Consider the following 13328-nt stretch of genomic DNA (forward strand, 5'->3'; position numbering starts at 1 on the left):
AACTGGAAGTCAATTTGATTGTGTGTAGAGACGTGTTTTCACGGGTTGACACAAAAATTTCCATGGATTGAGACCTAAACGTAACAAACAAAAGAACTTGGACCGGGAAGGTGAACCGGCCATCTGTAGGACCGGCTAGAAATCTTAAAAAGGAGAAAAGCCCCAAAAAGCCCACACAGGTCAAACGTGGCTGTCGAGAACTACGAGACCCTTTCTCTCCTCACCACGTCACGACAAACTCACCTACGTGATGTACACAGCTGCCCATCCGCTGTTTCCACTCTCACCATAACCCACACTTCCTCCAATCACGATCGTTAATATCCCACGCCTCAATACATCGACGGTTAGATACCATCAAGGTATTCGATGTAGTTCGCAGGAGATTGGTACCATAAAGAACGTGACGAGAGAGACAGGAACCATGAGAGAGAGAGAGAGAGAGAGAGAGAGAGAGAGAGTTTCAGGTGAGCTCCGTAAGAAACTCCGCATGCTTTCTCACGATATTCTTCTCTTTTTTTTTTAATTAAAAAAATAAAAAATATTAAAAAAGGAAAACAAAAAACACATTTGCCCTCTGGTGGTGGCCTGTTCGGAGTCCCCAATAGCTGCTTAAAAAGCTTCTGTTTTTTAGGGTTTTTCATTCCATTTGCTTCGGACAAAGAGAGAGTAGGAGAGCTCCGAACCGATCAGAAATGGCGGCTTCTTCTCTGCTCAGATCTACCGTCTCAGCTCCGTTGATCGAAGCCTCCCGCGCCGACCTCGCCGCCTCCGCCGCCGCCTCTTTCAAGGTCTGTTTTTTTTTTAACTCCCCTCAGCAGCTTGAGGCTAATCACCTCCCAACTGTTTCAAAACACGTCGTTGATTTATTTAAGCGTTCCAGAATTTGGTTCTGTATCGGTAAATTGCGTATTTGTTGGATGCTTGAAAAAACAGAGGCCTGAAAAATGTGTTCTTTTGAATAAATCATTTGATTTTTATCAGTTTTTGTTATCAAGTTTAAGGCTTTGAATTTCTGCTAGTATTTAGTTTTTCAAATTAGATTTTTTGTTCTTTCATTTAGGAATCAGTTGAATTTTCTTAAGCTTTAAATATCTCTTATGATTTTTCATATTTTATTTATCTGGTTTAATTTATTAGACCAGAGGAAATCACTACTCACTAAAGCAATAAATAGCAAATGTAGTTTCTGTTTCTCTTTGTTTTAATTTTGGTTGTAATATGTTGTTCAGGTGTCAAGCGTTGGGTTTAGCCGCAATCTGAACTGTCCCAAGGTGCAATCATACATTTTTGGCACTTCCATCCCAAGCGGGTCATCTTCTTTACAGTTGAGCAACTCAGTCTCAATTTTGATGTTTAATTTTTCGGTTTTGCAATTCGAGGCTTTGTTCTTGTTATAGACTGTGATATATGTTCTGTTTTCTAGGATATGCAGCGCCAGGAGCGTCCAACCCATCAAGGCCACAGCCACCGAACTGCCACCAACAGTTCAGAGTAAGAACGCCAAAAATACTTTTCGAACGTGGAGTTGATTTGTATTGCTCTGAAGCTCACTCTTGATTGGTTGTTTTGTTTAGGATCCGGGAGTGGTGGGAAGACAAAGATCGGAATCAACGGTAAGTTCGTTGAAGTTGTGCTTTTTCTTGCTTATCCTTAGGCATGAATGATGTTTTCTTTGCTTAGTTTAGGTTAGTTTTGATTACTAAGTAATAAGTTGTTTTGACTATAATTTCAATATTACTACTTTGCTTTTCTCATTAGCTTCTTTAATTGTTTTTGGATGCTAAAAAATCGTTAGCTGTTAGTCATAGTACTGATGATATACCAATAACACATTTAACTGATGTTTAGATTGTCTTGCCTTTAGAAAGGGTGATTTTAGTTGTTATATGATGAAAACACTATTCGTGCAGGTTTCGGTAGAATTGGAAGGTTGGTTCTAAGGATTGCAAGCACAAGAGATGATATAGAAGTGGTAGCAGTCAATGATCCTCTAGTAGATCCCAAGTACATGGTAAGTTGTACGGATGTATCATTAACAATGTTTATTGCAATATGCTAATTTCCTTTGTCATAATTACGTAGCACATAGTGCCATATCGGTACTAGTTCTTCTTTATGTTTTAAGATGGGAGTGATATTCATTAGACAGTGTAGGAAGTGTAGGAAGTGTTGCAAATTACTTAAGTTAGGACGTCAACGAATATATTTGAACTGTTCCCAATTACCTTGTTTTTCTCAATGCTAGTATCCATACAGTTGAACTTGAATATTTAACTGAAATATTGAAACTGTATATATTTTTGTTTGTTCGATGTTTTGATGCAAGTAAAAGGTAAAACATTGATGATTTTTTCCTGGATGTGCATTTTGCTCCTGTCCTATAACCAGTTTCAAACTTATTGCTGTCAAGAATGCTCTTGCTTTTTCTTTTATTCTTATGAAGGTTTAACTTTCGTTTTTGTTTTGCAATGTCCAGGCTTACATGTTTAAGTATGACTCTACGCATGGAATATTCGATGGATCAATTAGTGTTGTGGATGATTCCACCTTGGAAATAAATGGCAAGGCAATCAAAGTTGTGAGCAAAAGGTATTGTGCTGTGATTTTCAGCAGTAATCTAATTCTCTAGAGAATGTTGTGCACCAGAATTTGCTTTTCTATTGTAAAGAGTATCATGTGAAGCTATTTGTGATTCGGGATTAACTTCTTAACCTTATCCAGAGATCCTGCTGAAATCCCTTGGGGTGATTATGGGGTTGAGTATGTTGTCGAATCTTCTGGGATTTTTACGACACTTGAGAAGGCCGCATTACATAAAAAGGTTTGTTGCTTTAAGTCTAATTTCTGCACTGTTTGTCTGTTACTGGACACCAGGTTGATCTCTGATTGCTTCTCCTTTGCAGGGTGGTGCAAAGAAAGTGGTAATATCTGCCCCATCAGCCGATGCACCAATGTTTGTCATTGGAGTAAATGAGAAAACATACAAGCCAAATATGGACATTGTTTCTAATGCGAGCTGTACCACCAACTGCCTTGCTCCTCTTGCCAAGGTTTGATTGCCTCCTATAAATTATTGATATAAATTTGAGCTCCATTATAATTTGAACTACAATTCTGGATGGTAAATGTTATACAAAAACATGTCTGCTTTTATTATATCCTTTTCCTTTCAATTTAATAATTCTTTTTTGGCATCGTCACCAAATAGTTGATATCTGTATTATTTATTTGTTCTTTCTGCTTTCTTCCTGTGTTAGCACTTCGTAATAAGCTACTGCCTCTTGCCATATCTTACCTCATTAAATGTATTTTGTAGGTGATTCATGAGGAATTTGGTATTCTTGAGGGTTTGATGACAACTGTGCATGCAACTACAGGTTCCTTCCCTCTGCCTCTCTCTCTCTAAAACACATGTATGTGATTGTTGATCACTTGTTATGGGGCTAACATACTGATGGTTTTACACGTTCAGCAACACAGAAGACAGTCGATGGCCCTTCAATGAAGGACTGGAGAGGAGGCCGAGGAGCTGGACAGAACATCATCCCTAGTTCTACTGGTGCTGCAAAGGTACTATATCTGAAAATAGATTCTTGGTGGTACTTCCAAAGATATTTGGGTGTTTTTATATGATTTTGTCGATGTTTAACTTTTTGTATTTATTTTTGGGGTTTAAAGTTACACTAATCTCTTTTGCTCCTTGGAATTGTAGGCAGTTGGAAAAGTTCTACCAGAACTCAATGGAAAGCTCACTGGTATGGCCTTCCGTGTCCCCACTCCTAATGTATCTGTGGTGGACTTAACTTGTCGACTTGAGAAGAGTTCTTCATATGAGGATGTCAAAGCCGCGATCAGGTACGTGTTCTGCATTGTGTGTGTATATATTACAGTATCTACCTTTATGTTTCTTTCTTACCCCCTTCTTTGGATAGCTCATTTACTTTGATATCTTACGCGAAGGTATGCTGCTGATGGGCCACTTAGAGGCATCCTCGGATACACAGAAGATGATGTCGTCTCCAATGATTTTGTTGGTGACTCAAGGTAGGATCCTTTTCTTTTTCCTAAGATTTCTTCAAAAGGAAAGCAATACTAGCATGAATTGACTTGGTAAGATTCAGTTATGGAAGTTCTTTACTGATCTGCTTTAATTTATTCCTCTAACTCCAGGTCCAGTATATTCGATGCCAAGGCTGGATTAGCACTTAGTTCCTCCTTTGTTAAGCTTGTTTCGTGGTACGACAACGAGTGGGGATACAGGTAAACACTCTACACTCTGCATGTATATTACAATTTGCTGCCCGCGGTATATAGTTCAATGCGTCAGACTAATCAAGCTTGTCTTTCTAACAGCAACCGAGTTTTGGACCTCATAGAGCACATGGCGTTGGTGGCAGCATAAGTCACGGTTGCCGAGTGTCATCCCAATTTTTGGCGCTTTGATGCGATGCTACGAGTGTCATCGCATAATTCTACTCGAAAATAATGGAAAATAGGACTTGCATGAGCTCGCAGGTTGTGGGCTAAGTACATCATCTATTTGTACCGTATTATAATATACCGCTCCGTTGAAGGAGCTTTTTCCCTTTGTGTCGAAGAAATTCTTAAAAAGTGAATGACATTCGAACATATATAATTAGAACAAGGTTTTGCTTTCTTTTGATTTAGTGTTTAATTAAATAACTTTAGGCCTCTTCAACCACTGTCGATTGATCTAGTGTTAGAAACTCACATTCTAATATGTATCGGAACCACAATGTTCACATGCTGACCCATCTTTTGCGCTTCGCTTATCAATTAATGTATTGTCTATGTGTTAGGTTTAAATGACTTCATAGTTGAATGAATGTATTGTCCATGTGTTAGGTTTAAATAATTTCGTAGTTGAATGAACTGGTTAAATGTATAAAATTAAACCTTGCATAAGTTTTTACATGATCGTGGACCTCTATATCTATCGATTGCCAACTGGTTACCCATATTGTAAATTAGTAAATATTATTAAGGAAAAGCCCTTATGATTAAATATTTTCAAATACCCAAAACGCCCCTTGTTTCTTTCATATTAGAAAAAATCAACAAAATTTAGAAAATGACTACAAGATAGTAAAGTTATAATACGTTGATTTAACCGAGTACCAATCCAACTCGAGCAAAACTATCAAACGATGTGCTATATAAAAGGTAACTGTTTGATCTAACCGAGTACCAATCCAACTCAAGAGCAAAACTAACAAACGATGGGCCATATAAAGGGTAACTATTCAAGTACAAATTTCATTAAATCACAATACGAAAATCTCTCGCATCTTTTTTTATCATGATAGTTATAAATTTATAATGTACATCAGTAATTGCCATCACGGTTATTTAACTGTGGTAAGTATAAATAAGATTATTATTGCTGGCGTGCAAATGATAAGTTATTTATTTATGTTAAATATAAGTTTGCAGGAAGGGCTACTCCCAACAGCAGTAGCAGTTGAACCCGGAGCAATGGCTGAGATGAAATTCTTCCCTCCTACATTCCATTTTACAATAAGACAGACTCAGGCAAAATTCCAGGTATTTACACTGCTCGTTATTGTAAGCTTCTGTATGCTGCACTGTCTCTTCTGCACATCAATACATATTGGTTAGTTAACTTGTCAAAATTAGTACAACAACATATATAATATAAATATATATATATATATATATAGAGAGAGAGAGAGAGAGAGAGAGAGAGAGAGAAGCACGAGAAGCAAGAAGGATGATGAACAGAAAAACAAGCCCAAGATTGAACTTCTTATCCATGTTTTCTCTTCAATTTTTAACTGAGTTGTAGCAATACATGTATATATATATATATATATATATATATATATATATATATGTAGGGTATGGATTTAAAGGATTTGTCAAGGCTCCGTCATGATTTAGAGCTAGCTTACAAGTTATAAGGTTGCATTGATTAATTGCCATAAGAAGAAAATTTATCAACTAATGCCAATTTAATTATAACTTGTTTTCGAAAAATTGGATATATGGATCTAAACCCATTGGCTATGAGTCGGTCTGACCAATTTTATTGCACTCCTACAAATAACAGCTTTTACACTGTAAGGCAACTCTGATGTGCCTTCCGGGGAAAAAAAAAAAAAAAAAAAACAGAGGAAATAAATCCCAATTTTTATTCTGTTTATTTTGTAAGCCTTCAATTTTTGCTGTTGTTTAGTAATGTGATGCACAGTTCTGTTTCAAATAGTGGACCACATGCTACTCTCTTTTATTCCCACAATTATTTTAGTTACTGACATCGAAGTATCAATTTATCTTAAATTCTTATCAATATCATTTTTCGTTCGAAAAAAAAAAAGAACTTACGTTGGACTTCCTTTTAGTATACTAAACTTGCTCGAAGTTTATAAAAAATAATCTTGTTATATGGAAAAATTAGATAGGATTATGTCAACACACATTGGCTAACTCTTTCAATTTTTTCGACAAAAAAAGAAAGAACTCTTTCAACCTTTGTAGTTTAGGCACTTTAGTGCGCAACGTCATTTCTCATGGGAAGTTTAGTGCATAATTATCATGTTTGTTATGAAAAATTTACTTGAAAAAGAAAAAGGAAAAAAAGAAATGGGGTGAGATCGGTAAACTGAGAAGTGTAGTAGTTGCCTTCTAGCCGCCACGAGCACTTTTCTCTCACACATCGCAACCAAAAAAAAGAAAAAATGGGGTTTTTGTGAATCGGTGAGGATCCGGCAATAATTCGTGAATCATATTCGTTTATCGTACATCGTACGGTCATAAATTATTTTAAATATTTTTATTTCAAATTAAATACAAACAATATCTGATAAAAACTGATCGTACGATATACGATATACGATGAATTGACACGATTTATGGATCCCCAGATCCTCACCAAAAGGATCCGGAAAGGATCCTGTTTGTGGTTGTAATGCATGGCTAGCAGACTTATTTAATTGTGGTAAATATATAATAAGATTTATCGCTAGCACACAAATGATTTAATTTGCAGGGAGCATTAGTCCCAACAGCAGTTCAACCCGGAGCAATGGCTGCGAGGATAGCTCGCCCTTGTGCAGTCGATATCACACTGGGACGGCATTGTGCATAGTCCTCACTAGCAAAAACGCCCACGCTCTGTTGCGAGAAATACCACCAAGTATAATCTTATACAATCTAATTGTTTTTGTTATTCCTATTTCTTTTTGACATCGTGTGCGGAAAATGCCACAAGTATAATCTTATACGATCTAATTGTTTTTGTTATTCCTACTTCTTTTTGGCATTGTGTGCAAAAAAACGTAAACTCCAAGCAACAAATTGATAGCTGAGAAGAAACAAATGACCAACAACAACAAAGCCTTTTCCCACTAAGTGGGGTCGGCTATATGAATTCTAGAACGCCATTGCGCTCGGTTTTGTGTCATGTATCCAAGTACTCTAAATCTTTTCTTAGGGTCTCTTTCAAAGTTTTCCTAGATCTTCCTCTACCCCTTCGACCCTGAACCTCTATCCCGTAGTCACATCTTCGAACCAGAGCGTCAGTAGACCTTCTTTGCACATGTCCAAACCCATTTTGTGTACGTGTTGATGCTTCACCGCCCAACATTCTGTGCCATACAGCATCGCCGGCCTTATTGCTGTCTTATAAAATTTTCCCTTGAGCTTCAGTGGCCTACAACGGTCACACAACACGCCGGATGCACTCTTCCACTTCATCCATCTAACTTGTATTCTATGGTTGAGATCTCCATCTAATTCTCCGTTCTTTTGCAAGATAGATCCTAGGTAGCGAAAACGGTTGCTCTTTGGTATTTCCTGATCTCCGATCCTCACCCCTAACTCATTTTGGCCTTCATTTGCACTGAACTTGCACTCCATATATTCTGTCTTTGATCGGCTTAGGCGAAGACCTTTAGATTCCAACACTTCTCTTCAAAGGTTAAGCTTCGCATTTACCCCTCTTGAGTTTCATCTATCAACACTATATCGTTTGCGAAAAGCATACACCAAGGAATATCATCTTGAATATGTCCTGTTAACTCATTCATTACCAACGCAAAAAGGTAAGGACTTAAGGATTGTTGATGCACAAAATCAGTAAGGACTTTGGTACAACAGAAAGTATTAAGTTTGTGATCTTCGCTAGATTGCTCTGGTCATTAGTGTGGATAAGTATGTAAATAGATAGAGACAGGAAAGCAAACACAAGATGTATGTGGTTCACCCAAATTGGCTACATCCACGGAGTAGAGGAGTTCTCATTAATTGTGAAGGGTTTACACAAGTACATAGGTTCAAGCTCTCCTTTAGTGAGTACAAGTAAATGATTTAGTACAAATGACATTAGGAAATATTGTGGGAGAATGATCTCGTAATCACGAAACTTCTAAGTACCGAAGTGTGGTATCGTCTTCACTTGCCTTATCTGTCTCATAGGTAGATGTGACATCTTCTCTGGAAGTACTCTTCCTCCATCCAGGGGTGGTATCTTTAACTGGTGGAGATGCACAAGGTAATGTATCAATTTCACTTGAAGCTTACTTGTAGTTTCAGGCTTGGTTAAGCGCGATACAAACCATGTAATAGAAGTCCCCCAAGTCGCCGCGCTAGAGGATCTGCTGAAAGAGGTGACAGATAAAGTAAGCAATCAGAGCTCCAAGCAATCAGTCACATATCAGAAGTTTGATTTCGAGTTCTGGCTGATTGTTCTCATTCTCCCTATCTTGCAGGCAGCATGAATGATAAAGAGAAGAAAAAGGAGAATACATGATATGAGATACTTTTGCTTTTGAAGAAGTAACTTTCCACAGGCTTATTCTTGAACTGAGCTGGAGGGATTTCTGGTTTCCTCCAGAGTATAAGGCCGACTGAAGAATTTGAGGGTCAAAACAAGTCCATCAAATCTAGAGTACGTTCGACCTGCTAATATGAGATACTTTTGCTGTTGACAAAGTAGTGAATGTATCGACACGTGTTCTGTTACGCTTGTCTCCACATGCTTCCTTGTAACCTTCTCACTTTTCTTATTTGTTCCTCAGGCAGATGTGGTATCTTCTTTGGAAGCATAAGATGTTGAAGATGAGTACTCGAGAGCAATGCCAGGTAAGTAATCAGGTAAGGGGTTCCAGGCAGTCAGTTCCTAACTGGAAGCTTGATTCCAAGTGTTGACTGATTGCTCTCTTTCTCCTTGTCTTGCAGGTAAAAACAAGGCCAAAGGAAAAGACAGGGAAAAAACATGATATGGGATACTCTTGCTTTTAACCCTGATGATATAAGATATTCTTGCTCTGGTGTAGCTTGTTTGTAGAGGTATTATCGGGGGGAAAGAAAGCTGAGTATTTCGAGAGGCTTCGTTGGGAGTGCCCTCTCAGATATGAGGAAGGGTTGAGCATTTTTGCAGGTCTATCTGTCCGTTGAGGATGGAAGTCGACATATATAGGAGTCTCTCTAACAATAAGTAGTAATGATATTCCTTTACCCTGCTTGGTCATAGCAGGGTAGTGGGAGCTGCCAGCTTCACGTGTGTCAGAACACTTTGAAAAAGTGGTCTGTGGTATTTGGAAAACTGATGTTGCGTGTGAAGATTACAGACAAGCTTTATCCAAGAAGATCTGGCTCTCGAAGTTGAGAAAGCGATGCCTCTTCGGTTTTCGAACAAGCAATTCTATCGGGGATCTGGCTCTCGAGATTCGGAGAACGGTGCCTCTTCGATTTTTGAGAAAGCAATCTTGCTGGGAGTCTGGCTCTCTAGATTCGGAAAGCGGTGTTTCTTCGATTTTTGAGAAAGTAATCATGTTGGGAGTCTGGCTCTCGAGATTCGGAGGGCGGTACCTCTTCGATTTTGGAGCAAGCAATCTTGTTGGGAGTGTTTTCTCGAATATGAGTAAAGGTTGGGCATGTTTGCTAGTCTACCTTGCCACGGAACACAGAGGTTGACACACAGGGACTTTCCAATTATCCAGCAGTGGTGCTGTTCCTTTACCCTTGTGGGTAATAATATGGTAGCTAGACCTTCAAAATTTATGTGTCTAAACTTTGTTAGTGCTGTTTCTTTGTTATTCTTTTACCCTTCTTGGTCATAGCGATGTAGTGAGAGCTTCAAGCTTCACGTGTCTAAACTTTGTCAGAGATCTTTGGCAAAGTTATCTGTGGTACCCATGAGCTGATGATGTATGTGGAAAGTGGATGATTGAACAGTAAGATTCACGTGCTTTCTACTTTACCAGAAATCTTCAACAGAATGCCTGTAATTTCAGCAAAGCTGAGTATGCATGTGATAGGTATTGACAAGGCTGAAAAAAGCAGGTGTCTCTTCGATTTCTGAGATCGGCCCTCGTGGTCTCTGAGCAGCCCAGCTTTTGAGAAAGCAAGCACCTCTTTGATTTCTGAGATCGGCCTTCGTGGTCTTTGAGCAGCCCAGCTTTTGAGAAAGCAAACGCCTCTTCGATTTCTGAGATCGGCCCTCGTGGTCTCTGAGCAACCCAGCTTTTGAGAAAGCAAACGCCTCTTCGATTTCTGAAGATCCGTCGAGTACAAATTTTTATAGAGGTGGGCATTAAGTTCCAAAGCACACTTGAATCTCCACCAGTAGAAGCTCATTTCTTGCACTTCTAAGATCTTGATTTGTCCGACCTCTTCTCTCTTCAACACCTTTGAAAATGTCTGGCCCCTCCGACCGTCGTTTTGACTTAAACCTTGTTGAAGAGGTAGCCACGCCTTCTCCAGACAACATATGGCGCCCATCCTTCTTATCCCCTACTGGTCCTCTTATCGTTGGGGATTCCGTGATGAAGAATGATATGATCGCTGCGGTGGTGGCCAGGAACCTTCTCACTCCCAAAGATAACAGACTACTTTCCAAACAGTCTGATGAGTTGGTTGTTAAAGATTCTTTGACTCTGAGTGTTCAGTGTGCAAGTTTTATGTCTAATATGGCCCAACGCCTATTTGCTCGAACCCGCCAAGTGGAATCATTGGCGGCTGAAGTGATGAGTCTCAAACAGGAGATTAAAGGGCTCAAGCATGAGAATAAACAGTTGCACCGGTTCGCACATGACTATGCTACAAACATGAAGAGGAAGCTTGACCAGATGAAGGAATCTGATGGTCAGGTTTTACTTGATTATCAGCGGTTTGTGGGTTTGTTCCAAAGGCATTTATTGCCTTCGTCTTCTGGGGCTGTACCGCGTATTGAAGCTCCAAATGATCAACCTCCGATGCCTCATCCTTCTAGGGTTCTGTCCAGTACTGAGGCTCCAAATGATCCCCCTCTGGTGCATTCTCTTTATGGGGCTCTACCGACTGCTGAGACTTCTCTTAAGCAACCTTTGTGAAGGCTCCCTCTTGTTTGTTTATTTTGACTCATGTATATGTACATATTTGTAACTTATCGGAGATATCAATAAATAAGTTTTGCTTCATTTCAACGTATTGTGTTAGATACACCAAAGCCTTCTTCACTGGGTGGGGTCGGTTATATGAATCTTAGAACGCCATTGTGCTCGGTCCTGTGTCATGTCCTTCGTTAGATCCAAGTACTCTAAGTCTTTTCTTAGAGTCTCTTTCAAAGTTTTAATAGGTCTTCCTCTACCCCTTCGGCCCTGAACCTCCGTCCCGTAGTCGCATCTTCTAACCGGAACGTCAGTAGACATTTTTTGTACATGTATAAACCACCGTAACCGATTTTCTCTCAACTTTCCTACAATTTCGGCTACTCCTACTTTACCTCGGATATCCTCATTCCTAATCTTATCCTTTCTCGTGTGCCCACACATCCAACGAAGCATCTTCATCTCCGCTACACCCATGTGTTGATGCTTCACCGCCCAACATTCTGTGCCATACAGCATCGCTGCCTTATTGCCGTCCTATAAAATTTTCCCTTAAGCTTCAGTGGCATACGGCGGTCACACAACACGCCAGATATACTCTTCCACTTCATCCATCCAGCTTGTATTCTATGGTTGAGATCTCTATCTAATTCTCCGTTCTTTTGCAAGATAGATCCTAAGTAGCTAAAACGATTGCTCTTTGGTATTTCCTGATCTCCGATCCTCACCCCTAACTCATTTTGGCCTCCATTTGCACTGAACTTGCACTCCATATATTTTGTCTTTGATTGGCTTAGGCGAAGACCTTTAGATTCCAACATTTCTCTCCAAAGGTTAAGCTTCGCATTTACCCCTTCCTGAGTTTCATCTATCAACACTATATCGTCTGCGAAAAGCATACACCAAGGAATATCATCTTGAATATGTCTTGTTAACTCATCCATTACCAACGCAAAAAGGTAAGAACTTAAGGATGAGCCTTGATGTAATCCTACAGTTATGGGAAAGCTTTCGGTTTGTCATTCATGAGTTCTTACGGCAGTCTTTACTCCTTCATACATATCCTTTATAGCTTGGATATATGCTACTCGTACTCATTTCTTCTCTAAAATCCTCCAAAGAATGTCTCTTGGGACCCTATCATACGCTTTTTCCAAATCTATAAAGACCATGTGTAAATCCTTTTTCCCATCTCTATATCTTTCCATCAATCTTCGTAAGAGATAGATTGCCTCCATGGTTGAGCGCCCTGGCATGAACCCGAATTGGTTGTCCGAAACTCGTGTCTCTTGCCTCAATCTATGCTCAATGACGCTCTCCCAGAGCTTCATTGTATGACTCATTAGCTTAATACCCCTATAGTTCATGCAATTTTGTACGTCACCCTTATTCTTGTAGATAGGCACCAAAGTGCTCTTTCGCCACTCATTTGGCATCTTCTTCGTTTTCAAAATCCTATTAAAAAGGTCAGTGAGCCATGTTATACCTGTCTCTCCCAAGACTTTCCACACTTCGATCGGTATATCGTCTGGGCCCACTGCTTTTCTGTGCTTCATCTTCTTCAAAGCTATAACCACTTCTTCCTTCCTGATTCGACGATAAAAAAAGTAGTTTCTACACTCTTCTGAGTTACTCAACTCCCCTAAAGAAGTACTCATTTCGTGTCCTTCATTGAAAAGATTATGAAAATAACCTCTCCATCTGTCTTTGACCGCGTTCTCTATAGCAAGAACCTTTCCATTATCATCCTTGATGCACCTCACTTGGTTTAGGTCCCTTGTCTTCTTTTCCCTTGCTCTAGCTAGTTTATAGATATCCAACTCTCCTTCTTTGGTATCTAGTCGCTTATACATATCGTCATAAGCTGCTAACTTAGCTTCTCTCACAGCTTTCTTCGCCTCTTACTTCGCTCTTCTAAACCTTTCACCATTTTCATCGGTCTTGTCCTTGTATAAGGCTTTACAACATTCCTTC

General features: G+C 39.4%; 1 protein-coding gene and 1 long non-coding RNA gene across 2 annotated transcripts; one reads left to right on the forward strand and one right to left on the reverse strand.

Moving 5' to 3' along the window:
- The first annotated feature begins 394 nt into the window (after nt 1-394).
- Nucleotides 395-4660, forward strand: LOC103435382 (glyceraldehyde-3-phosphate dehydrogenase GAPCP1, chloroplastic-like). Its single transcript, XM_008373772.4, has 14 exons — nt 395-791; nt 1233-1327; nt 1427-1494; nt 1578-1616; nt 1914-2014; nt 2480-2592; nt 2725-2824; nt 2907-3053; nt 3320-3380; nt 3476-3573; nt 3716-3858; nt 3964-4047; nt 4174-4263; nt 4357-4660. The coding sequence occupies exons 1-14, from the start codon at nt 696-698 to the stop codon at nt 4403-4405; spliced, it is 1284 nt and encodes a 427-aa protein (XP_008371994.2). The 5' UTR covers nt 395-695; the 3' UTR covers nt 4406-4660.
- A 723-nt stretch (nt 4661-5383) lies between these two features.
- Nucleotides 5384-5806, reverse strand: LOC139195761 (uncharacterized). The gene is made up of 2 exons (XR_011580689.1): nt 5742-5806; nt 5384-5618 (listed from the first exon to the last, which is right to left on the reverse strand). It is a non-coding gene; the product is annotated as an uncharacterized lncRNA (long non-coding RNA).
- Between the last annotated feature and the right edge of the window lie 7522 nt (nt 5807-13328).

This window comes from Malus domestica, chromosome 05 (genome assembly GCF_042453785.1).
Source record: "Malus domestica chromosome 05, GDT2T_hap1".
NCBI lineage: Eukaryota > Viridiplantae > Streptophyta > Magnoliopsida > Rosales > Rosaceae > Malus > Malus domestica.

What these genes read in the sequence shown, in the direction of transcription:
- LOC103435382 (XM_008373772.4), top strand. Translation starts at nt 696, where the DNA reads ATGGCGGCTTCTTCTCTGCTCAGATCTACCGTCTCAGCTCCGTTGATC. An exon ending in GATGTCAAAGCCGCGATCAG is followed by an intron (nt 3,859 to 3,963) that starts GTACGTGTTCTG and finishes TCTTACGCGAAG; the next exon opens with GTATGCTGCTGATGGGCCAC. An exon ending in GACAACGAGTGGGGATACAG is followed by an intron (nt 4,264 to 4,356) that starts GTAAACACTCTA and finishes TCTTTCTAACAG; the next exon opens with CAACCGAGTTTTGGACCTCA.